The sequence below is a fragment of the Ochotona curzoniae genome, unplaced genomic scaffold (assembly GCF_017591425.1).
Source record: "Ochotona curzoniae isolate NIBS_2020 unplaced genomic scaffold, NIBS_Ocur_1.0 contig_66, whole genome shotgun sequence".
Lineage (NCBI taxonomy): Eukaryota > Metazoa > Chordata > Mammalia > Lagomorpha > Ochotonidae > Ochotona > Ochotona curzoniae.
Window position 1 is genome coordinate 25,588,843 of NW_024466512.1, and position 26,737 is coordinate 25,615,579.

General features: G+C 48.1%; 1 protein-coding gene across 2 annotated transcripts; it reads right to left on the reverse strand.

Moving 5' to 3' along the window:
• Positions 1 to 4,524: 4,524 nt before the first annotated feature.
• Positions 4,525 to 25,933, reverse strand: DNTT (DNA nucleotidylexotransferase). 2 transcript variants are annotated; one of them, XM_040991829.1, is made up of 11 exons: positions 25,731 to 25,933; positions 15,485 to 15,659; positions 14,395 to 14,517; positions 13,518 to 13,688; positions 11,999 to 12,070; positions 11,206 to 11,329; positions 9,997 to 10,129; positions 8,979 to 9,087; positions 7,897 to 8,142; positions 6,319 to 6,402; positions 4,525 to 4,611 (listed from the first exon to the last, which is right to left on the reverse strand). In XM_040991829.1, exons 1-11 carry the CDS (start codon positions 25,931 to 25,933, stop codon positions 4,525 to 4,527), a joined length of 1,527 nt encoding a protein of 508 aa, XP_040847763.1. The 2 variants fall into 2 exon arrangements, with proteins under 2 accessions (XP_040847763.1, XP_040847764.1); XM_040991830.1 differs by having other exon boundaries at positions 14,395 to 14,507; positions 15,481 to 15,659.
• Positions 25,934 to 26,737: the final 804 nt, after the last annotated feature.

The following is a 26,737-nucleotide window of genomic DNA, read 5'->3' on the forward strand; positions in this document are numbered from 1 at the left end:
TAGATGTTACTATGCCCATCTAACATACGAAAAAGAAATTGAGAGCCTAGGAAGTCAGTGTTGTTGATATTAGAGTAGTTTGTTTCGAGGACAGAAAACGAGGAACTAAGAATAATGGCTTGGTTGGTAACTGGGGAGCAGTTCTGAGCTGTTCTGGGGAATCCCCTATCACAGCGAGGGAAGGGAAGGCTTGAAATGTTTGGAGTAGTGTGATTGGTTGATAAAAATGTTCTCGAAGCCCTTGTCTGTCCTAAGGCATAAAGGCCAGTGAGGACCAGAAAACCCCCATGAACTTACCCTTGAAAATTAGGGCTCCTTGAGTGGGTCTTTGATGAGCCACAGCTTGGGCTGGCCAGGACAGACAGCCCAGGGCTGGCGTTCCAGAGCCAAACCATTCCCCTAACCTCACACTGCTGCCCCTGGAGTGGTGTGGGGTCCGTTCTTCCCTAGTCTTCGCACCTCCTGGTTGGCTCCAGGCGCTGGATGAAGCACCCTTTCCCACAAGGTATTTATAAGCTGTCCCGTGGTCCTGAGCGATCCAGAGGTTTCTCGCATCCAGCACTTCGCCCACATCGCCTCACGTGGTCCTCCAGGGGATGCAGAAGAAGGAGCCCCCCTTACCTGAGGAGGGAATCAAAGCTCAGACACGTCACGTCACACATCGTCAGGGTCCTGGAGTAATTAGGGAAGACCAGACGGGGTGCCCAAAGAAGCCAGCACTCTGGCAGTAATTTGCTGCGGTGGTGGGCACTGCCTCTCTGTGGATCGCGGTTGCTCTCTGTAGAAGAAGGGGAGTGGACTAGAAGGTTTCTAAGGCTCCACTCAACCCAACGCAATCTCTACCGCGACCCTTTAGGACGGTGCTTGCTAATGTTGGCCACCAGAGGGCGCTGTGCTCCCAAAGAAAGTGCTGGGAATAGCAGAGTTACGCTGCTGACCTAGAGCAAAAACCCGCTTGCACCTTAACAGAGGATGTTTGTGGAATTCTCCACAGGGCTTTTCAATGTAGAGAATTAACGCGAGAATCTTTGAGAGTGTCCGACGCATCTGCGTGGTCTTCCAGGAGTTGGGCAGAGTCTGAGCTGGAGAGCTGGTTGGAGAAGGGGGAAGCCCACTTCCTCAATTCCCCTGTGTGCCAACCTTGTCTCCCATTCCTGCCCCATCCCACCCCTAAATGCATAAGCTTACATTGATTTACTTTTCTTATTTAAATATTTTATCCCATAGTGAAAGCTTTGTAGCACCACTATAAATGGGAAACTACTGTTTTATAATAAGCATCAAGATAAGTATCTTTGTGGAATATAAACTTCATACTTTTCATCAATCATATTGTCAGAACCTTTGGACAATTTGTTATTTGTTCTATGGCCTGTGCCTGGGAAAGTGGCTTTTGGGGCCAGCACTGCAGCATAGCAGGTAAAGCCCTACCTGTGATGCCAGCATCCCATACAGGCAGCAGTTTCTATTCAACTCCCTGCTAACAGCTTGGGAAAAGCAACGGAAGGTGTCCAAGTGCTTGAATCCCTACCACTCACGTGGAGACTCAGAAGCCGCTGGCTCCTGGCACCAGCCTTACTTAGCCTTGACTCTTGTGGCTGCTGTGGTGCCCTTGCCTGCCACATGCTGAGCACAGGTCTGTCTCTTGGGTGCTTCCTGAACCCAACCCATTGCACCTGTCCACCTTCCCACTGCACCCAGGGAAGCACCTGGCTCTCTCAGCTCAGTGCACCTCTCTACTTGGCTCCCCTGCTTCCTCCCTGCTTCTCTCTGGCCTTCTCCCCAGGCCTCATGGACCTCAGCCCATAGTCCCCTCCTGGCTCTCTTGTGACCTCTGGGGGGCTCCTTCAGTTTCTTCAAAGGAGTTCACACACCAGCCTTTCCTTGGACTATTTCCACGTACCATGGGGGACTGGTGTGCCCACCCCTCCCACGCAGGCTCCTGGAGACTCCCGAGTGTGGCTCACAGCCCCTTCAGGCCTCGTTCCAATCTTCCACACCCATTCTGGGAGCTTGACTTGTCTCCCAGGTGTGGGTGGCAGGTGGCCTGGCTGTGGGACTCAACTCCATGGTGGCCTGGGGAAAGCGGGCTCTGATCCAGCTCGAGCTGCTCTCAGGGAAGATCTGTTGGGGATCCCCGCGGCTCAGCCAGGTAAAAACACGGCCCATGGCTGATCTCTGGTTTCTAGAAGGGACCAGTAGAGAAGCTGGTAAAGCTGCCTGGCAGTTGGAACAGGGAGCTGTGTTCATCCGAGTCCTTGGTGCCAAGCACGGTGCCTGGCTCACAAACATGACTGAATCGCTCATCCTCCAAACTAGAGCCTTCCGAGAGAGGAGGGGAGTCTCATTGTCACAGTGCCAGGTTGACGGCATAGAGTCTGAAATGCCAGGAAGGCCACAGTGGGCAGCCACTCTGTGCATGTGTCTGTGGGCGGATGGAGCACACAGCTCATGACTCATGTTCCCAAACATTCCAGGTCAGGCCGAAGACACAGGCTTTGGACTTAGGCTCAAACCCGCCTTAGTTATTGATTGCCTTAACCGTGGGCATGGAACATGACTCTGAATTGTAAATCAGGTGCCCGACACACCACGGGGTTCATGAGGTCGCATAAACGGGGAAATGGCTGCAGGACACTCAGCAAGGAGTGGGCGTTGTGGTGCAGAGGGTTAAACTGCTCGAGACACCTGCATTCCACCCTGGAGTGCCTGGATCCAGTCCCAGCTCCACTTTGATCCAACTCCCTGCTAGTGTATACCCGGGGATGCAGGAGATGGTGGCTCAAGTCCTTGAAGCCATGCTACCCATGGGGGGAGACCCAGAGGGAGTTCCAGGCTACTGGCTTCAGCCTGGGGCAAACAGTAGCTGAGGTTGGAAGATCATTTTTGCTGTTGTTCTTGCTCTGCCTTTCAAATAAATAAAAGTCAGTCAGTAACTTTCATAGAAAAGCAGCACCTAGCACCTGTCAGATATAATCAACATGAACGTGCTGGGGAAGGAGGCCCCCGGGCATCCTGATGGGCTAGCCTGGATAGAAGAAGGAAAGCTCAAGGTTGTTCTCCTACCAAACTGAATCTCCTCTACAGATGACCCCTGCCTCCCCTCCTGGCTCACCTCCCACCACCTCAGCTTTCAGAGGCCAATGCCCTGCTGAGCAGAGGTTCCCTGGCACCCCAGGATTTGCCTGGACCAAGTGTGACCATTCTGGGGAGACAAGAGGGGGAAAGGGGGAACCAGCCCTGTCTTTCTGAAGAGGTTTGCATTCCTGGGTCCAGTTCTTTCCCCTCTCAGCAGCCATGCTCTCTGCCGTGGAACTTGGCACTTGCTGGCACTGGGACACACTTCTGCATCCCTAGGGCCTTGGGCATATGGATGCTTTGGCTGCAGGACATTCACAGGTCCCGGAAGAGGCATGGACAAGCAAGATAGCCCAGGCTAGCCTGCCAGTCCCAGGAAGAGCACAGTGTAGCCAGGCTCAGCCCCTCACCCAGCCACTGGGCACATTCTTGCCATGTTGGGTGATGTGTCACACTGAAACCCTGCCAACACTATTGCACTAGAAAAGCAGGGAGTCACTTTCTGTGGGCATGTGAGGGGTACTATACCTCTCTCTGGGGCTCTTGGTGCCCCATTTTTATCTTCTGTAAGAAGGCTAGAACAAAGGGACAAGCGTGATCATGGGGCCCCAACTCTTTGCAGGTTGAGGACCCCAAAGAGTCTGCAATTGGTGGACTTCCAGGTTCCTCCTAGCATCTGTGCCCTCCTGCAGAAGGACATCAGAAGGGGTCTGGTGCCTGGGAGTGCTGAAGGCTGCCTCTGCTGCGCCTGCCTCAGCTTCCCTTGGGTGCTCCAGCCGTGAGATCAGAAGTCGTCTTCCAGAGACAGGTGGAGCCAGTGAATTCCATAGTGTACCAGGAGGTGAAAAAGCAGGGAGCTCTTTCCTCAGTGCTTAAGGACACAGTGCCCCCTCTGAGTGAAGTCAGTGGGCATGCAGCCCTTAGGTGGCACCTGCTGAGACTCGGACCCAGCTCCACGGAGATCCAAGCCCTCCAGAGTCAGCACCTGCTCCCGCCCAAGCTCCCACAAGGATCCAGGACCCCCCTGGGAATCTCCACCTCTCCTCAGCCCTGTGTGTCCACTGTTCTAGCACTTTCTACATGTGTGGATAAAAGTGTTTTCTACTGTTAGTGAGAAGAAGGCTACGCATGCTTGTTTCCTGTTGATTTTATTGGCGATCGAGAGTATGCCTGCTCACTGGGCAAAGCGGGCTCTGATGTGGTTCCCTGGCATCACTGCTGTGGCAAAACGCCGTGTGCATTCTAAGTGGCCTATGAGGACACAACCCATGACCGGGGGTGCCTTAGCCTGTTCCCAAAGCTACTGATTTCTAGTAGCAATCTGTGTTTCAGCAAGACCTAAAGAATCGTGAACTTTCCAAAGGCATCTTTGGCTAATGTGGAGTGTAACTTGATTAACCTGAAAAGAACAGGGGTAATTTTAAAAAAAAGGTTGAAAGTTTTTTCCTAGGCATTTCTTTCCCATGGTTCAATGTAATCCAATCCCAGATGTGCAAATATTTCTTCTTCATTTTCTGCTTGGAGAAACACCCTCTGAAAACACAGCAAGAAACAGGTGTGTTTAGTCATTTTTCTTAAGCATCCCGTGAAAACATCGCTTGCAAAACTGCCTTGTCAGAATGAATTCCAGCCAAAACCTAATTCCCTGATTCTGAGTGTTGGAAGGAAATTTAACATCTCCAAGTCCAAAACTACAGTACCGAGGGAACACAAGGAAGATCCTGGCAGCCTGACACGTGGCGCACAGCATCTGGCCGTGTCTTCCTGTGGGTCCACGGCTCTTACCCACACCTGAAGCGTCTCCTCCCACAGCACTTTCACAGGGATCCCGATGTTTGAGCCCCAGCCCACGCCGATGAACCCAAAGCCTCCCGTGGGCTCATCCATTCACTGAGACGCTCTGGCTCATTCTCCATGCTTATTGCTTCCCTTCATCCACCTGACATGTGCAGCCACCTGAGGTCCTGTGGCTGGTGGTGACAGGAGGCTTAACAGTGCTGGGCTCTCCTCCAGCCCCCCACACCGGTCCCCACCCAGAGCCAGCAGCACCCTCTGCATGCAGCACAGTGCTGGCACCCAGAAGGCACTCGCCTGGGAACAGACATGGAACCATGCTGCCCGGGGATCTGGAGTACACGAGGCTGTGGGTGTGCTCAGCCCCCGGGGCTTGGCCGTCAGCATCCCAGCCCCCTGCTTCTGTCAGCACCTTGATTTTTTTTCTTTGGGAAATCATCCCTTGCTACTTTCAGAATACCATGGTCAGGTGGTGCCATTGCCATCTCCAAAGAGCTACGTACATCCCACTGTTGGCCAATGAGGGCTGCAGTTGTGGGATCAGGGATAGGCACATGACCCATGCCTGGCCAATGAGCACTGGTTAGCATTCCTGCTTGGAAAATCTAAGAAAGAGGCTCTTTTTGGTTAAAACTGAAATGATGGGACTTGTGGGGAAACACTGACCAAGGGAAGCCTAGTTGAGCACCCAGATACAGCGGTGCCTGGAGCCGACAGTGCCCAGGAGGCTGTGGCCGGTCACTTCCACACCGTTTTCTGCTTGTGCCATTTTGAGCACAGTCCCTGATGTTTGTGCCCAAAGCAGTATTGACTGAACACACCTCATTTAAGCTAGAAAGCCTCGGAGGGCAGGGCTGCTGCCACTGGCAATTCCCATTGCTGGGCTCCCGGTCTGACATCCTTGGCCAGTGTGCAGACGGTAGGTCTTGGCATAGTGGATGCAGCCCTTGATTCTCCTTTACTTGTTTGTCCTTCACTTCACAGTTGGCTGAGGCCTGCACTGGTCAGGAGCTCAGCTGGTCAGCATGCCAAGTGATGCCCTGCATCAGGGGAGTGAGGCGGCTGCCTGCCTGTTCCCAGACAGCTCTGGGCAATCCATGGGGAAACGCTCACTCATGACCTACACATGGCCATGCAAATGCTGCTTCCCAATGTATGCACAGGTGCCATTCTGTGGGATGATTCCAGCAAATACCACAACTACACCAAGTCTGTGAGTGCTCCTTGCTGGGCTGGACCTAAAGGTCCGGTGCATTCATCACCTTGGAGACATGGTCTGGGCCAGGTAGGGACCTCGGACCTGCAGGCATCTTAAGAGTGGTCAGCTGGAGAGAAGATGCTCACAGCAGAGGAAGCTGCGCGGACACTGGACTCAGCCAAGGCCAGTGACCAGGGAGAAAGCCCCGGGGAAGATCAAAGGAGCCCATTCTGGGACCTAAACTCTACCTTTGTCTTGTCATATAGAGCGTGGTTATCCAGAATCATCTTCCGCTCATGGCTGGCATAGCGCCGGAGGTCTCTCTCAAACTGCTGGATGAGACAGAATGAACAGAAGTTACACTCCGGTGGCGTCAGCACGAGGCCTTCAGAGGTAGCTGGTCACCACCACCCATGACATCAGCTCACTGAGCGTCCTCAGAAAGAGGTTTTGCTCCAAGACCGTGCTCTCTATAGCAGAGCTCCATCAGCACTTTAGCATGTACATCCTAAGAGAACAGGAAGTTGACTCGTTTTGGCCACCATCCTAGTTCCATGCCACATAGGGCCTGGCATATTAAAAACAAGAATGAAAGATGTGTGTCATGTGTTTGTGGAATGATTGCCTGTATAGAACTAGCATCATATTCAGAATAACACTTGGTCCAGAGTGACGACTAGAGGAATAATAACTCAGGTGTGTTTCTTTCCTAAGCCTTAAATACCACTATTGTAAATGAGGAGCTGGACGCCTGGAGTGCCCACAGCCCCTAACAGAGTGCCTCGGTTCGAGTCCGAGCTTGGCTCTGTCTCCAATTTCCTGCTGATGTACACACTGGGAGGTGCAGGTGACAGCTCGGGTCCGCAGGTCTGTGCTGCTCACAGAGGACTCCCAGATGGAGTTCCCAACAGCTGGCTGCCTGCCTCCGATCTCGCCCCCGCTGGTGCAGGCATTTGGAGAGTGTGCCCGCAGAATGAGGATATATGTCTCTCTCTTCATCTCTCCCTCTCTCTTTTTTCAAGTGAAATGAAGGTAAATACAATTAAAGAAGAAGGTGGGAACTTTGTCAAAGCAAACTACCAGCCCTCTCTGGTTCCTGATCAAAAGGAAGGCTGGAGGACGGGCGGGCAAAGGGCGGAGGCTCCGTGAACAGACCCACTCTAGAAGGGCGTTTCCCAGGGCTCCAAGCCAGGAAGTAAAAGCTGAAGCCCAAAACACAGGACAAGAAAGTCCTGGACCCTGGCTGGCGGTGGCTTTTCTGAGAACAGGTGGCTCAGATTGAAATTGGTCCTTCCGATTGCGCCCTCTGGTGGCAATAAAGCGATTTCCCATTGGGATGGGAGAGACAAGGTGCAAAGCTGGCTGGAATTGGGAGCCTCTGCCCTTCCGGCTGCCCCCTGCGCTGTGAGAGGCCGGCCTTCCAGGAGGTCCCATACCCTGGCCCTGGGGGAGACGGGGCTGCATGGAGGCCCTGCAGTCAGGTGGGGGGCGAGCCCACGGCGATGCTGTTTCACTCACTGGAGCAGCCTCAGACTCAACAGCAGGGACCTCTGGCTCCATCCCGAGTTTCTGACTCAATGGGTCAGGGATTGGGGTGGAGAGTGGATCTAGTTCACATGTTTTAGGTGAGGCTGCTGCTGCAGCTGCTAGTGGTCCCAACGCCGCTCTGGCGGTGACAATTTTACGTTAACCCCCCTTGCTTGACCATGGGATTCCCAGGTTTCTGGGCTTTGCCCCCTCCCCGGCACCTCCTCGTCTATGCCAGATACACCTGACCTTACGTTTTGGATAACAACCTCCATGGCATGGACCCATGGAGCGCTTACCCGGGAGCCAGTCCAGCCCAGTAGGGCGAAGGCGTGGCACTCATAGGGACACATCACCAAGTCCACGCGGATCGCCTTCCAGTCCTTTCCTTCCGGCTGCCTGCACCTGTCACCACCCACTCTCTCGTGGTACAACTTGAAAATCAGAAAGCATTTCTGAAAGTGATCCAAAGCGTCCACCTTCCTGCTGGGCTGCTTGAGTTTTTCAAAGGTGGACTCCACCAGGTCGTGGTATAACAGTAATCCCTGAAAGAAAGGGAAGGCCAGGACATCTCCCTGCCAGAGAGGGTCCCCATTTCACCTCTGGGCTCTTAGCTAGGCAGCTGCTGTGAGTTGGGTGCACATCCCACTGATGCTAATCCTGAGGAGGCATGAAGCTGTCCTGAAGGTCAGCAGCCCAGCCTCTGGTGCCCTTCTGTGGGGCATATCTGTGGGGCCCCAGGCAAGGACCTTCCCCTCTCTGAACAAAGCCTCTCTCTAGAGTCGGGCAGGAGCCAGGGCGCTACAGGTGAGTCTGACCACAGGGTTAGCTTAGCTTCCTGCCCTGGACAGCAGGCCATCCTGTTCTAGATCAGATGTTTTCCTGGGCAGGGCTCTCAGCCATGACCTCTGCTGCACCAAGCTTGCCCTTGTCAACGTCCTTCTTCCCATCTTAGTACAGAGTCATGGTGGGACATCCCAGGACTCAGAATTCAGAACACAAGCCCCACCCCTAAGACGGATCTCATCCCATTCTCAGCACTCTTGCCCTTCTTAAAACGTGCAGCTTTCCTGGCGCACATCCCCACATCTTCCCAGTGCCTGGTTCCCATCTTGCTTGTGCATTTTGGCACTTGCATCTTGGCATGTTAGGCACAAGTGCATAGCCGTTCTGGGTCCCTTTAGCAAAGGACAGGTGCAGACAAGCAAAATGCAGATTCCTGGTGTGTATTCTAGACCCGAGTGGGTAGGCTCTCTTAGGCCCTGTGGCTTGGTATAAGGGCTGCAAATAATTGAAAGTTGATTATAGGTGTTCGCAGTGCAAGGATAGTGGAAACTGCAGAACTCAGCAGGCAGGAGCCTCTGATTTCCGTCTTTCTTACCTTCTTTTCCCATAAATTTATCACTTTATGTAAAAGTTGTTGCTCATCTTCCTCTGTTAATTCGGGGCTGGTAATCAAAAAGTCCACATCATGCCCCATCTTTTTACCCCTAATTAAAACAACAATGAAATAGAAATCAATCCACTTTTCTAAAAGTTTTAGAAAACTTTTTCTAAACAAAAATATTCAAGGTGGCACAACTATTCTTTGCCAAGTAACTGTCTGGCATAAGAAAAAGTCCACGTGGTATGTGTCAGGTTGTGTATGTGTGGGCAGACAACAAAGATTACTTCTCCGCACACATACACAGAGACAAGCAGGGCAACAAGAGACCCAAAGCCATGTTCGCTCAGCTGAAGTGGCACCCTTTGGATTATGGCAGAGATGAGTGGCGTTTTTTGAGATTCCATCTTTTCTGTTTTCTCCTTGGCTTCAAAACTGGCTTGTCAGAACAGCCAAGACACCCGGTAGGAGGGCTGGAGGGAAGGGAGGGGAGGAGAGAAGGAGGGTAGGTGGGCAAAGGAAGGGAAATCTTTGTAAAGTGGAGACTCAACATCCCGCATCTGCACACATCTCTAACGAGCTTGTTCTTTCATTCACTGACTCAGCCAAGGCTTCCCGAGCACCTGCTCCCCTGCTCAGCATCATGTGACTTTTCCAAGCTGCCACAGCTCTGTGGGGAGAGCACACGCAGGAGCCAATAAATCCTGTGCAGGTGTTGAAGGGCCCTAACACAGTGGGGAGGAAGGTGGGCATTATGGGAGGCTTTCTGGAGGAGGGAGCACCTAAATTGAATCTGTGGTGGAGACAAGGAACAGCTCCGTGTGTGTGTGTGTGTGTGTGTGTGTGTGTGTGTGCGCGCGCGCATCCAAGCAGTGGCATGTCTTGTGGGATTACTGAAGGGAAAAACAGGACCAGACCATAACAGGCCTCTTGTGCCGTTCTCAGAACCTGCTGACTAGCAGGGAGCCACCACCTATGTAAGACCAGAGGAGGCAAAGCAAGCAGCACAGCTTACCTCCGGAACCCTCCTGTCATGGTGATGAAGGCATCCGGAAGGAAGGCCCGGACAGCCTCGTTAACCAGCACGTCAACTGCTTCTGCTTCTGCCCTGGTCACACAGCTAACGATGTCTTCGTAGTAGCGGAATCCTGAGAGGCCATTGGACAGGTCATGGAGATGATGGCACGTGGGTGACTAATCTCACTCTCAGTGCGAGTTGGGTCTGCCTCTAAGTAGAGTTAACATGGCTACAGACCTAGTTTCCATAAAAATAAAGTAACTCGGGAGGACATTTGGCTGTGACTCTTACAAGGTAATGGTGGCTCATTGCTTTCTTACAATTTCCTAAGAAGGAGACAGTGAAGTGTACCCCTCTGGGGTCCCACCTGTTCCAGTCCCATTTCACTCTGAAATGCCAACATTGTAGCTCAGTAGGTTGTGCCCAGCAACCAGTTGTGCCCTTCCCTGAGATAGAAGGATCTAGAACTGGAGGACGTTGCATTGGAGACTAGACCAAAGTCAAGGAAGAGGGTAAGTTGGATCTGAAACAAAAGCTTAGAGAATGAGGATGGAGTGCCAGAGGGAAGGGGAGCAGGTCGGGGCGGAACCCAGAGTGTGATGACATCTGGTTGTGCTACCACTGAGACACTGAAGGAGCTGAGAGGGGCTCCTTCAAACTCTACTCCAGTCTGGCACCCCGGAGGTAGCCTGGTCCCATTTGTGAACCCTGGCCAAGCATTCCCTTGGAGAAGCATTGTGTCTATCTGGCATTTCACCTGCAACTGTCCCCTGCCCCCTCCCCCGGAAGCACAGGTGTGGGAGGGAGACAGCCGACTTAAAGATTTTGTTCACAAGGTTCCCAAATTCAAGCTCTCTATGTTATCTACAAATGGGCACAACTGCGAAGCCCATTGCAGAAGCTGTGTTGACAGAAGCTGGAAGGTGCTGCAAGTACTGATACTCCTCCAACTGTAGTTTATTCCCTTCATACATATCAGTGTTATTTCCCTTTTACAGATGAGGTAACCAAACCCTGAAGGTTGCAGCTTGCTTGCTCAAGGTTACATTGCTGGAAACTTCTGGAGCCCAGATTTGGACCCAGGCATTAATGAATTCCAGTGAGGTGTCCTGGATCACCCAAACTGGACTCAAGGAAAGCTGACTTCTGTCTCTGCCCAGCCTGACCACCCCCCAGCAACCACTGCTCTCTGGGGAAACATGTTACCTGCTTTCTGCATTTGTGTGAATTTCAGGCTTTTGTCCAACCTAATTTTACTCAGACTTCTGAAGCCCATCCTGAACCATTTCTCGGAGGTCTTCAACCCCACTCCAAATACAGAGGTGAAGAGCTGAAACAGAGGCAGAAGCATGCTGTTAGTGTCTCAGGCCATCAAGACAACAAAGTAACGAGGTGGTGCTTTCCAAGGACTTAGCGAGAGAAGGTAAGGGCAGTCCCTGCCCCAGCTGCTTCCTCACGTGACAAGCATATAGATGCTGGCATTTGTTGTGGGGGCAAGTCCTTCAGTGACGCGGGTTATGGTGAAACAAAGCAGGGATAAGAGACAGTTTCTGGCATCTGTGAAGGTGTTGGCGTGCTCCCGTGTGTGTGTGTGTGTGTGTGTGTGTGTGTGTGTGTGTTCCTGGCTCCTGGCTTCAGCATCAGCTATTGGTGCCCTCTGAGGAGTGAAGCAGTGATAATCCCTCTCTCTCTCTCTCTCTCTCTCTCTCTGTCTCACCCACCCCCACAACCACTCCACCTTTTAAATAATATATTTAAAGGACCATGGGTAGCATGCTTTCCTCCAACACCCGTGTGAGGACACAGCCAGAAGGGGCCATCTGCAGCTCAACCTAGGGCATTTTGCTTTCAGAACTGCAATAAATAAATAAATAAATAAATAAAATTCTGTCACTTAGGCACAATCTGTACTTCATGGTGATAGCCTATACTAATAAATTAACCATCTGGAATAAGTAATAAGATTAGCTGATTATAAAACACATATAAAATCACTTACTTTGAAGCACTGGTATCGTTCATCACTTAACACAGCTTTCACTTCAGAACTTTCTCCTTCTTCAATAATTTCCTGCATGAACAGGATAAACATGATTTTAGTGAAGCTAGACGCTCACAGTTGACTCCCAGTTCATGGATCTAGTAACTTGATTGCTCACAAAATTTGCACCTGCTGCTCGCACTGTGTTACCTTGGCTGATGTGGAGAAAACTTTCCCTGTAATCTCGAAAATTCTGGCTCAGCAGATATCCAGAACTCCTTTATGACCCTGAGAGTTCAGGACACGGAGTACTTGGGTCCTGATTTACAGGATTGCAAACCAAATGCCCACTGACGTACGGGTGCCTGCATGTTTGTGATCATTTCCTTTCCTTTTTTTTAAAAAAAAGATTTATTTATTTTTGGGCCCAGCATGGTGGCCAAATGGTTAAATTCTTGCCTTACATGACTGGGATCTCATAGGGGTGTCAGTTCATGTTCTGGCTGCTCCATTTTCCATCCATCTCCCTACTTGTGGCCTGGGAAGGCAGTGGAGGATGACCAGGGCCTTGAGACCCTGCACCTGCATGTGATATCTATTTTTATTTCAAAGGCAGATGTATAGAGTGAGGAGACAGACAGACACATGCACACACACACACATGCACACACACACACACACACACACACACACACACACACACAGAGTTCTTCCATTCCATTTGCTCATTCACTCCCCAAATGGCTGCAATGGCTAGAACTGAGCTAATCCAAAGCCAGGAGCCAGGAGCCCCAAGCTTCTTCTGCTCCCTTCCACATGGTGCAAGGTCTCAAGGACCTGAGCCACCCTCTGTTGCTTTCTCAGGCCATAAGCAGAATTGGGTCAGAAGTAGAGCAACTGGGACATGAACTAGTGCCCATATGGAATGCCAGTGCCACAGACAAAGGATTAGCCTGTTATGACACCAAACTGGCCCAGATCATTTTCTTCTCAATAAATATCAACTTGCTGGAATTAGAGGACTTTACAGTTGAACAAGTGAATTTGCATCCACCAAAAGCTGATTAAACCTGTGGACATTGTAGCCCAGAGCCACCATTCTCCTGACTTGAGCTGGAGTTGTTTTCCTTGAATAGTGTGGTTTGCACTCTCATGATAGTGAAGTTCACTACCAGGCAGCCAATTTGCCATTCATTGTCTTGAACATCACTCAGTAAGTCAGCACCAGCCTGGCTCCCTTCCTGGAACACGTGTATAGATGCAAAATGAGCCTCACTGCACATCACACCTTCCCCTGCCCATGAGCTCCTTTTCTACCTGCTGGCTTCCCAAGGCTCCCGCTGTGACTCTATTGGAATTTGGAATTTGGATGATACATATATGTGGAGCCATCTGTGTAAATGTGTGTGTGTGAGTGTATGAAGACAGAATTATAAAGAACACCTATTAATTGCCTCTCTCTTCTCTCTCCTCCCTCCCACCTCTCAACCTCTCATCTGCCTCTTAGCAGGTGGAACACATTCCATTTCACTCCTACCTCCATGATGCTCTTCACCTTGTCTTCCAGGCAGGGAATTCCTTCCGTGTCCTTCATACTGACGATTGTGAACGGCAGAGATTTCAGGACTGAAGCTGCTCTCATATATGTCACGTAACAGCCTTCATTTTCTTTGAACTCATAATTTTCAGCCAGGATCTCAAAGGCATCCTGAAGAATATAATCAGGTAAGAATTCTTACTCCAGCTGACCTGGACTAGCAAAGGGGTCATTAGAAGCACAGTGACCACACACTTGACAGCCAAGTGGGATTTAGAGGTGACCTGATTAATCCCACAAGTGAGAAGACTGATGCTAAGAGAGAACTTGACCTTGTTCCATTAAGACCAGAGAGGCCAGAACCCAGGCCAGCCCTATCTTTCGATTTCCCATTAAATGCTGTTGTTTCACTGTTGTAATTTGTTGTATATTTTACACTAATCATAGCATTTGGTTTTTCAAAGTATTTGCCTTTGATTAGTGGTGTTCCCTTTAGTGATAACTTCCAATAAATAATAATCTAGTTCCTGAAATATATAAAGCAACTGTATCCATTTCTGTGGGAGGTGGTGACCCATTTCTTTTTTTTTTAAAGATTTATTTTTATTATTTTTTCATTGGAAAGGCGGATATACAGAGAGGAGAGACAGAGAGGAAGATCTTCCGTCCAATGATTCACTCCCCAAGTGAGCACAACGGGCCAATACTATGCCGATCCGAAGCCAGGAGCCTCTTCCAGGTCTCCCACGCGGGTGCAGGGTGACCCATTTCTAACAGAAAGAAGAACCAAAAGCCAGGCTGGTGGTATAGGTATGGAGGAAGCTTCCCCAGGTTTTCAGCCTTTTTCCTGCTCTGGGTGTTGCGACTAGTCCATTACCGTGAATATGTGATTATGGTTGTTCAAAGTGGTTCTTCTCTGACACGCATACTGGGAGATCTTGTGCACGGCTGGAATCGCCTGGGAGCCCGGGCTGGGATTGGCTGAGTAGTCTTCTCTCATCTAGACAAATGCAGAAGCACTGATTTTAATGACAATTCATGGTAATAGCAAGAGAAATATGTTTTGACTAGAGTTGTCTCTGGAAGGAAGATGGGATGCCTCAGGGCAGGCATTTGGCTGAAGATGAAGCCCCGGGTTAAGATTCCACATCCTACATCCGAGTGCCTGAGTTTTGTTCCCAGCTCTGACTCCAGGTTTTCGCCAAGGCAGACCCTGGGAGGCACCAATTGATGGCTCAAAGGGGTTGCATCCCTGCCACACGTGTGAGTTCCTGCCTTCTGGCTCTACCCAACCCGAATCAAGCCATCCTAGGCATTCAGGAGAGTGAATCAGAGGGTCTCTGCCTCCGGAATAAAACTCTAAAACTTAGAAAAGATCCAAGTTTTATGTTACAAACATCTCTTACATTTCAATTTTTCTTATTTTTGTGTTATTTTTGAAATCAGGAAGAATCAGAGCCTCCATTTAAACATCATCTTTTTTTTCTATGAACTTGTGCAGTCACAGTCCAAGCTCTCTTCCCAATGGTTCTAGCACTGCTGATTTAAGGATTTGGTTTTGACAACTTAGCTTTTTTTTTTCCTTTACGAATAATTATAATTGGAAAAATAGAGACCCTCTGTTCTATGGCTGCCAGAACATTGGGGCTTCAATAGTTTTAAAAGTATGTATTGTTTGAAAAGTTATGCACAGACATGTTTCTAAAAATAACTGGTGTGGATTCTATGCCCACTCAAGGGCAGGCACCATGCTGAGTGCTTCACGCATGTGCTGTTCTAACCTGTGTGACCAGCATGTAGGCACCATTGTCATCTTACACTGCAGAAGAAGCTAAGCCACCTGCCCAGGACCACACAGGGCGTGAGCAGGCAATGAGGTGCAGCCCAGGTCTGCTGATTGTGAAGCTCATGTTCATCACCAACAAGCAAAAAGCAATACCCACCACGAGCACAGCCACGGCACTTACAACAAGCTGGTGCTTCCCTGTCGCCGCCACCGGTCTCCCTGCTCTCATACATTCTATCAGCCAGGAGACGTCAAGGAGTTCTAGTTGGGCGCTGTCCTTTAGCTTCTGTACCTGTAGCCATTCCAGAACATCCGAGCCTGAGTTGTTCTCTGCCACGATGTGGGTGACAGAATCACTGTGAAAGTGAAGACACTGTTATCAGCCAGGGGGGCCTTCCAGATCAGGGGTTCTCCTCTTTCGTGATCTTCCAGGGAATTCCCTTTGGAGGAACACGGTGCACACCAGCCCTGGCTTCTGGTACAGATAATCTAGGCCCCTAGGTAAGGAAGTCTCATTGGAGAAGCAATAATTACTTGTGTTATAGGTCAGAAAATTAATCTTTATTTTCTTAAAATTAAGAAAACATTGGTGTGACTTCAGCGGCAAACCAGGATCCAGAGAAGATGGAAGGTGAAATTGTTCTTGAAGTCAGACCCAGCCCTCTGCCTGTGACTCTGGTTGCTATTTCATTTTTATTTGTGGAATACTTAAATGCAGTGGCCTGCAAACTTGTTTGACTGAGACCCACAATTAGAAATATATTTTACATCATGACACCACGTAGAAACAAGGATGGATGCTAATACATTATAATATCTTAGTCCGTTTAGTAATGCATGGGCTCTCAACAAGATAAATCCAGAAATTGTAAGTCAGCATGGTTTTTGAAAAAGTGTATTTATACATTTATTAGAAAGGCAGCATGACAAAAGAAAGAGAGCAAAACAGAGGGAGATGAATGTTGTGTCCACTGATTGACTCCCACAGCCGCACATCTCAGCCACATCTAAGCTAGGACACAGCCAGGAGTTCCGTTCTGGTCCCCTGAATGGTGGCAGGGCCTAGTCCTTGATCATCATCCACTGCCATTCCAGGTGCTTTCGCAGGAAGCTGGGCCAGAAGCCAAGCAGCTGGGACTCACACCAGCACTCCAGGATGGGATGCTGGCATTGCAAGCAGCAGCTCTTTGTGCTGCTAAGGCCCTTTGTCATTTGACATAGTCACAGTGGTCTTATTGTGGGATTTTCTTTTTCTTTTTAGTGGAAGAATTGATCTGTCACACCTTTTTTCTTTTTCTTTTTTTTTGGGGGGGGGTGGGGGGAATATAGTCCTGCACTGCAAAGGACTTAAGGTATTTAGAGAATAATCTGTTCTGACTCAGTCTGTATTTTCCCTCTCCTGAAACTATGAGTTCGTCTGAGCTGGGCTGTCCTGGGGCCCTTGCAGATGATCCAGTCTCTGAGCACAGTTGTTCACTTTCAGATCTGAGCCTCACCAGCCGTGTGGGCAGATCTGCTGCCTCTGTTCTGTGCTAACAGTAACTTCTTGCTGTGTCCGACTGGGGCAGCTCTTTGGGGTGCAATAGTTTGCTCTGTGTTCAGTCCACTCTACCATGAAAATATTAATAAAATTGGGATATTGCTACATGTTAGATACTACAGTGGGCTCCTTTTGTGTAGTATCTCATTTGGTGATCACCCATACATTTTACACAGGTATTACTATCCCCATTTGAAAGATAATTCTGTTCAGATTCGGGGTTAAGATGCCAATTCACATTGGAATACCCAGGTTTACTCCTAGCCCTGGCTGCTGGAAGGCAGCTGCAACGGCTGCAGTGCCTGGGGCTGCTGCCTCACACGTGGGAGAATTGGTTGGGAAGGGACCAAGAAAATGAGATCATTCTCTCTGTCTCTCTTCTTCCCCCTTGCACACAGGTGTGTTTGTGTGTTTTTGTTTTTTTAATAAGACAGAGCTTTGGAGATGTTGAAAACCCCTCCCAGCTATAACTGATGGAGTAGGGATTTGATCCCTATTTGCCCATCAGTGACTTCGTGCTCCTCCTGTGCCTGTGGAGGAGCTGATCACTGCCCTGTTTTTGCAGCGTGAATAAGGTCTGGAGGAGGATCGCACTGATGAAAAAACCTCCCAAGGGCAGAACAACCACTTGCTATTAACGCCGTTAGACACATCATCCATGCTGGAGCCCATGGAATTCACATTGTGCTATTCTATGCCAGATGTCATACGGGCTATAATAGGACTGCATGGCTTGTAGAACTGACCTAGAAAATCTGAAAGGACAGTTGCCATAGCTACACCCCAGAGGGAGAAGCCACAGAGAGGCTGCCCGCCCTCTGGGCTGTGGGTTTTGTCTAAAGCTCTGAGGGAGAGGAGTGTACTAAGGAGGGGCGCTGGGGTTCCTCTTCCAAATTCACTCCCCACACCTACCGCACCCGCTGTCACCACCCAGCTCTGTCACCAAGTTCTTCACCTAAGATTGCTCTGAATATAGCCCTTTCTCTTGACAAACAACATCAAGGATCCCCAGGATGGGAAGCTGGGAAGCATTGCTTTAAAAACCACAGTAAAACACTGGTGTATGCAAAAGGAAAGGACTGGAAGGACATACTCCAGACTGATAGTCAACATGATAAATGCATGCACACACAGGTGCAATACATGTTCCTACGTAAGCCTCTTGACACCCTCATGAGATGAGCAATATGATGTCAGATGAGAAATCCAAGGCTTAGAGAGCTCCGATGAAACCAGGATTCAGACTCCAAAAACTTTCAGACTTTTAGACCTGGGGATGTTTTGCTTATTTGCTTGAAACACTTCTGCAGTTTCCCACAGTCTGCCATGAATTATCCCCCAATAGAAGCAGACTCATGGTATGTGCAGTCTCTGCTTTCCCTGGGGGCAACCCTGCAGCCCAAGAACCCCACAGTGAGCACCCCCACTGTGGATAAAGAACTTCTTTGAACTTCTGCTGCCTGGATTTGATTCCCACGCTGGCCTTTGGCTCAGGAACCAGCAATGTTTTCCGTTGGTCATTGCAGGTGCCCAAGATAATGTTAGGTGTATATAACCGGCACCTAAAGGCCTATATGTGTTTATATCCTATTTTAAAATTATGCCTATCAGACTTTAGGATAAACCTAAAGGTTTTAATTGATTCAGACAGGGAAAATTTTTAAAAGCAATTAAGAAAAAGTAAGTGTGTGTGTGTGTGTGTGTGTGTGTGTGTGTGTGTGTGTGTGTGTGTGTGGATGGGGGGAGATAATACCAAAATACAGTTAGATCATGGTTATAAATTCTAGTATTCTCTAGGTCAGTAGGATGATGACAGTTTGCAACAATTTATTATGTGCTTTATGAAGAACTAGAGGAATTCAGGGACTCTATACATGAAGAAATGATACATCTATAAGGAGTTGGAAATGCTAATTACTCTGATGTGATCTTTATGCATTGTATATATAAAGATATATAATTGTCAAGTGTCATTTTAGAAAAAGCAAACTAAATATATAATAATCTTGTGCTAGAAGCATAGCACAAGAAATGGGAATGGGGGCTGGTACACTGACTCAACAGCTGATTTTCCCCTTGCAAGCACCACCATCCCATATGGCACTGGTTCATGTCCCAACTGCCCCACTTATGATCCAGCTCCCTGCTTGTGGCCTGGGAAAGCAGCAGAAGATGGCCTTGGACCCTTCACCTGTCTGGGAGACTCAAAAGAAGCTTCTGGCTTCTAGCTTTGGATCAGATCAGCTCTGGCCGTTGTGGTTCATTTGGAGACTGAACCAGTGGGTGGAAGATCTCTCTGTCTCTCTGTTAATAAAAAAAATCTACCTTTCCAATGGGAAAAATTATACACACATATATATATACATATAAAACTATATGTGTATATATATATATGAATATGTATATATATATATATATACTATATACACATATATATACATATGAACTGTGAATGAGGTTTTGTAAGGTTGTTCTAAAGGGCCCTGGGCTATGAAATTAACTCATAAATCTCAGTTCTGAAGCTTCTCTCAGATAATTCTGATGTTCTTCTTGCCTCTCCTTCTTTCTGTATTCAATTTTAGAGGTACAATTTTAGAGAGAGAGAATAAATGAGATAGTGCTTCTACTCACTGATTCACTCCATAAATGCCCACAAGGTCCAGGACTAGACCCAGCTAGAGCCAGATGCTGGAAGCTTAATCCAGGTCTCCCACAGGGGTGGCAGAAACCCCAGTCACTTGAGCCATCAGTGGCTGCATAGCAGGGCTTGCATTGACAGGAAGCTGGAGTCAAGAACCGATGAGCCAAAATGTTGAACCTGGATACTTCAGTACTTAAGATATGTGTTAACCCAGAAGCTAAATGTTTGCTCCTTCCTCTCACAGTGTAATAGAAAATTCTTCTGTGAAGAAAGGAGCCATCCTCTGTTGTATGGGATGCCCGCGCTACACCCAGTCCTTTCCCTACACACACTGTGACTTTCTCAATCTTCTGGGTTCCATCTGCGTCCTTACACCTGCTTTATTCCCTTGGTGGTTATTCCCGATCCTTCGAATCTGATGTTGACTTTGTTTTATAAACAACGTGTTAGTCATTTATAATTCATCTAACTATCTAAAGTAAACAAACAAACAAACAACCTGTCAATTTCCCCTACCAACTGATGTGTTGAACCAGAAAAATGGAAGCAGCTGTGCTTGGCTTCATCGCAAACCCTCACCAGCACAGGCAGACTCCCATTCCAGTCTTGTTTCTATGTACTACTGGGAAGATCTTGCTCAATGAATGTTCTTTTAAATGGGACTATGAAAATTGTCACTAAAGTCTACACATTTTGATACCTAGAAAATCATTTGAGCTAGAGCATACTCGTGAATTTATAAAGTCTCAATAAACACCATCACTTGGGATGGTAAAATATTTCTCCGAGCAAGTATTTCTTGAAACACACTATGTTTAAGCAAGTTATCTATCATCTGTAGATGAAGTCCGCATAGGAGCCTACATAGAACCTTCTAGAGTTGAAGAGAGGTAACCAAGGAGAAGAGCTGGGGGCTGATCCCAGGCAAAGCACCTTACCAGCTTTCCAGGGGACTGGAGGGTGAGGTGAAGGGGACTTCCAGGGATCTTAGATCTAGAAGTGACACTGTCTAAGGGGAAGGCATCCAAAGTAGATAGGGGAAAATTTGGGCAGGGGGCCAGGGAAGATCAAAGAAAACCAATAATGTTGTGTTTGAATTGTGGACCAGGAAGGGTCCTGGACATGAGCCAATTGCACCTCTTGTTTTCTTCTAACCAATATCTTTCACCTGGCATTCTGTGTATTTTACAAACAGTGCCTTTGGTTATTTTGATTTCAGATACCACAAATCTGGAGTGAAAGAACCTTGTAAAAGATAAGCAAAGCTGGGTATAGTTAAAGAGGTAAGGACAGACTGTATTCAACAGTTACAGCTGCTATAGCAAAGGCCTCCATGCGCTGAAATCAGCTTTGTGGGTACAGCGGGCAGGATGCATCTCTGAAGCTGGGGTGTCCTGATGGAAGTGCTGAGGGGGACCTGGGGTTGGTCTCATGTGCCCTGGCCTTCTGGATTTGTTCCCTGGAGCTCATCTGAAGAAAAAGCAAACTTCCACAGTGCCAAGTGGGAGAGTGGAAGTCAGACGTGTAACCTCAAATGTTTGCATTTCAGAGTTAAGGCTGTCAGGTCCAGGCCAGTTAGAAGATTGTTGCCTGATGGTGGCAGAGAAAGGATTTGCAATTGTAGCTTTCTACAAGAACTACTGTACAAGGGGTGCAGGCTCTTCACCACTTATGCAGTTCTGGCCAAAACAGTTGTCCTGGAAGGCGAGCAAGTCAAAGGGGGTGTCCTAACAGACTGCTGCCAGGCCAGCACTGGGTTGAGGAGAGAGTCTTGGTCACCAATCAGATGGGAAAACCATGGATTTCATGATCACAAGATTCCTGGGAACTCTGGAGGCAGTGGTTTCAGGCAATAAGTGAGGAGGCCAAAGCTGCACTTCAAACATTGTGTAGTGAAGTCCCCAGGAACTCCAAATTACCAAGGTAATACAAGGTGGCAAAAGTAAAGGACTGGAGAGAAAAATGTTCATTTTAAAAAAAAGGAGATCTGTGTATGCATATGTGGACTCTATGATATTCATTTAGAAAATTCTCAGCAGTAACAAAAGTGCAATTTCTGACTCCCCTCAGAGTGAACTCCTTGTTTTCAGCCTCATGTCTCCTGGCATTTTATATCTCCAGAACCTCACAGACACCAGGGTACTTCAAAAAGCTTGTGAAAAATAGAATTATGGCAGTGGTTTGGGCTAATGATGAATACAAAGTCATGTGCAGCTCGTGTCAGAGTGCCTGGCTCAAGCTCTGCTCCTGTCCCTGATTCCAGCCCCTCGCTGGACCAGGGGAGGCAGCAGTGAGAGTTCACATAGTAGGGTGTAATCGCGCCCATGGGAGACCTGGTGGAGTCCCCGCTTATAGCTTTGGCTGACAGACCCTTGCAGGCATTTGGGGAGTGAACCCACAGTTGAAAGTTCTGTCTGCTTCTGGCTCGCAGACTCTCAGATAACACACACATTTTTTAAAAAAAACTTAAAAATAGCATTAAAAGATACATTTATTTTGCTGTGAAGATTTTGAAGTCTGCATTTTCTAATGAATGGACAATTTCCATGAATTTTGGAAAACTCCCTTGTATGACAAAGAGTGGCTACTAAGCACACCCTTTTTATTTCTTTTTTAAAGAATTAATTTTTATTGGAAAAGTAAATTTACAGAGAGAAGGAGAGACAGACACAAAGATCTTCCATCCATTGATTCACTCCCCAAATGACCACAACGGGCAGAGCTGAGCCTATCCAAAGCCAGGAGCCAGGAGCTTCCTCCAGTTTCCCATGCAGGTGCAAGGCTTTGGGCCATCCCCTACTCCTTTTTCAGGCCACAAACAGGGAGCTAGAAGGGAAATGGAACAGCCGGAACACAAGCCAGCACCCATACCGGTCCCAGGGCGTGCAAAGCAAGGATTAGCCACTGAGCCATCGTGCTGGGCCTTACACGCATCTTTTATTGGTAACAGTTTCATGCTGTGTTATAGTTTTACTGAAGACTGTGCCTCCCACTAACACCCCTGTGGATAAATTATGGGAGTCTAGGCAATGTCATAGTCTCACTAGATAGTCTTCGAGCTGCATGGCCAATGGACTGGACAAGTGTTAAGCTGCTGGGTGGATGCCAGTAGAGCCATCTTTCTTGCCACAACTCTCTCTCAACATCAGTGATCTAGGTCAAGACACAAAGGAAGCTCAGATAACATCCTTGTTGAAGAGGATTGATGCCTGGACATAGTTTCAAAAGAGCTCAGTGTGTCAGAACCCAGGATGAAATGAAAATGTAGCAAGCAGGATATTCTGGTCCTTCTCTAACTTATTCTAGGTACATCAAAAATTGTGAAATTCTTCTGATATTTAGCATGTCAACCATAGATTATCTTTTCCATCAATGTGCAAAAATGCCGCAAAGAACTTACCGTGCACCCTCATTTATGTTTTTGAAACAGTGTCCTACAGTACTTGTGCTGGGAAGCATGTGCGCGTCTATACAATAGAACATAAATGTTCATCAAGCCCCGCCAAGATATGAAGTACATATGCTAAGGAGACTAGGTTAGTTCCAGAGAGTTTAATACGTGCAGGTCCACTTGGGTCCAGCCCCAGGTAAAGCATGAGTCAGATGGTTCCTCCAAGTTAAGCCTCTTGGCAGCCAAAGAATATGCTAGACATGCTGAAAATTGTTGCCTTTTTCAGAGTATTTATTTATTTGTATGCATACACATATATGTATATGTGCATTGCTTTTTCTTAACTCCTGTCTTTGACTCTCATTTACTAAAAGGCAGCTTTCATTGATAATAAGCATTCTTTCTTTTAAAACCACCCTTCTAGCCAGTCACTTGGTGCAGTGGTTAAGCCATCACTTGGGATTCTCTCATCCTATATAGGAGTGCTTGGGTTCCAGTTTTACCTCTGACTTTTGGTTCTAGCATTCCTGCTAATGAGCACCCTGGGAGGTAGCAAGTGATGGCTCCCAAGGCTGGGTTTCTGCCATCTCTGTGGGAGGTCCAGACTGCGTAGCCAATCAGCCTGGCACAACTCTGGCTGTTGCAGGCATTTGGAGAATGAACCAGCAGGTGTAAAATCTCTCTCTCTCCATTTCCCTCTCTCTCTCTCTTGCATAAAATATTTGTTTGCTTAAAAATATATACATTTGTAAAAAAAAAAAATTGGGAAAACACAAAATAAAAACAGCCCTAATCTCTCCCTCCAAAATATCCCCCTTCCCAAAAAACTGCTAGTTTTGTTTGGAAAGCTTTGGCTGCCCGTCTGTGTTCTGCTTGTTTCTCTTTGAGCTGATTCATGCCCTGGAAGGAGAAGCTTCACTTCAGAGTCGTGTTATTAAGGATGGGGAGGGGGGTCCCAGCTGATTGCAGAGGGTAATGACCCTGGACCTTGGCAGGGCTGTTTCCCCTTCTCAAGGCACACTGGCGTCCCTCGTGTCATTTGGTGATCACAGATGGACAGGACCATTTGTTGGGAAATAGACCAGGGAAGAAACCCTTTGCCTCTGGCCACATGACTTTAAGAAGGTTGGGGCCAAGATTTCTAATCTGGACATTCCCTCCTGCTTTGCCTTCCAGTTGAAGTCTGTCTGGCTATGTGCAGAAATTCCGTTTGAGCTGTAGGACTTCTACTTCCTGTGGTTTGTTTTGGCGCTGCAGAGCGCACTCAGGCTAAATGTGTCTTCTGGTCGGCCAGTCTGGGAACTCTGCCATCATAAATCACGTGCACAGCAACTTTGCCCCAGTTTCCTCTGTCGCCTGAGCAGCTGGCCTTGCCCCTAGGCAGGAGCATCTGGAGGCATAGACCCACCCCTTCCGCCCCCATCCAACAGAGAAACTTGCCTCCCGTTGAAGGACCTGCCTCAACCATGTTTGGTGCCGAGTCTCTAAGTCAGTGGGTCCCTGCAAGCCTGGACATCTGCAGGGAGTGTCCCATATAAGTGGCACCTGGACCAGCCGGCTCTCACCTTCCTGCCAGATCCTTGTCACACTGTATGACACTTTTACATTCACTAAGGCTTTTGATTTCTTTGACCTGTGTAAGCACTTTCCTCTTAAACATTTTATGTAAAGCTGTAAGATCAAGCAGACTTAACTGTTACGTGAAATTTAGTATGTTAAGAAGTATGTTAAGAAGCAAGGTTGAGGATGGCTACAGGATGTTAAAAAAAAAAAAAGAAGGGAAAAGCAAGAGCATAAAGGGGAAAAAGGAAATCCTACAAAAAGAAATAAGTGAACTGCCATAGGAAGTGCCTGGGTTTCCCATGAGTAGGGAATTTTATGCTGTTGAAAATTAACATATCTGAGGATTGACTTTTGAAATCAGTCTCTTCAGCACTTTAAAGCTTATTTTTTTTAATCAGAAAATGCCAGTCAGTTTTATTTTAAAAGCAAAGCCCAGTGCGTGAAGCCCCTCTGTTTCTCCACTGCAAGCCTCCTTCATGTCAATGTTCTAATACACCCTTTGTTTCTGGATTTTGGTTTGTTTTATATTATAGACTAACATATAGCTTATCTAGATGTTAGAAAAACAACACAGATAACTGCTACATAAGGTGAGCAATTTGTGATGAACCCATCTAGCTGGTCCCAAGGGCCTTGCCTGGCCCCTAATCGCTTCGCACAGTTTTGGTGCCTGCCAACCCTGGGCAGAACTGCCACCTCAACCAGCATCCCTCTTTGAACCAAACATGTCTTGGACCAGTCCTGGACAAGTATGATCAGAGCCACACTCAAGTACTGCCATGAGCTGACTGGTCACCCATCTTATCCCAGCACAGATGCTGGTCCCCTTAGTACTTCCAGATGCTTACATAAAGAGACAAGCCATCAAGTCATTCTTAGTGCCTCAAAATGCTGATTCCTTTTGCTTGAACTCACTGACATTGTGCTCAGTTTGGTCAAGATTGAAGTTGAGTGGTTTCAGTATCCAATTGATTTTTTGTCATCCCTAGATAACTCCTTATCTCTCTCTCTCTCTCTTTCTCTCTCTCTCTCTCTTTCTCTCTCTCTCTCTCTCACTCACACACACACACACACACAGTCTTTATCTTATCATTTGGTGCAAGCTAATTTCAACATAATTGTATCCAGGCCCTCTTCACTCCACTAAATAACAAGTTTAAATCTGTTCTCTGATTTCACCTCTGCTCTCTCAGTGGGAGAGTCATCTCTTTTGTACATGGGGGAGACACTCAGGGTCCTGCGGGTTCCGAGAAGCAGCTTGCCAGGGCAAGGTGAAATTGACCATGACCTACCTGAGCTCATTCTCGACCCTGAACCCCTTCCTGCGGGCCAACTCCATGAGGAATGCTCTGCGGGTGCTTCCCATTTTCTTCTCCAAGATGAACAGGACCAAATCCTGAAATTTGACTTCCTGTGGTATGGAGGCCCTTGCAGCATCTGTCTGCCTGGATCTCTTCTTCCGAGGGCCCAGATGCCCCGTTTGCAGGGAATCCATGGGCAGAGGCTGCAGCTGCCCTGGTTGTGCCATCCAGCGGTACCTCCACAAGTGAGGGTTCTGCCCCTCCTGCATCGAAGGCTTTGATGTCACCCGTGGCAGGCTCTTAAACTAGGGCAAGCCCCCATGAGCACTGTCCTGGCCACAGCTTCCTGCTCAATGCCATGGGGAATTCTGCTTTTTCTTTAGTTCTTGTGTCCAACATTGAGATCCTAATGAAAAGCAACTTCTGCTTTCTCTGCAGTTTCCTCAGCTCCTCAGAACACCTGGTCAGGAAGGCAGGAAAGCATTCCCCACCCCCTTTAAAGACTTATTCGTTTTAAAGGCAGAAAAAGGGATAGAGAAAGAGGGTCTTCCATTCTCTGCTTCACTTCCCAAAATGGCTGCAACAGCCAGGGCTGGACCAGGCTGAAGTCAGGAGCCTGGAATGCCATCTGGGTCTCCCACATGGGTGTCACCTGGGAAAGCAACAGAGGATAGCTCAAGTCTTTGTGTCCCTGCACCCAATGTGAGGGTCCCAGAAAGAAGCTTCTGGCTCCTGGCTTTGGATCGGCTCAGCTTCAGCTGTTGCGGCCATTTTTGAGGATTAAGCAAGTGGATGGAAGATCTCTCTTTTTCTCTCTTACTTTCCTTCTCTCTGTAACTCTGCTTTTCAAATACAAATAAACAATTTTTTTAGAGTTAGTTTGTTTTCAGGGGACTAAGGAAGTAGTCTGTTACATAATCCTAAAGTAGATTTTTTGGGGGCTGGCATGCCCTTTAGACTAGGATCACAGCTCTAAAAGACGTTTTCATCACTTTATT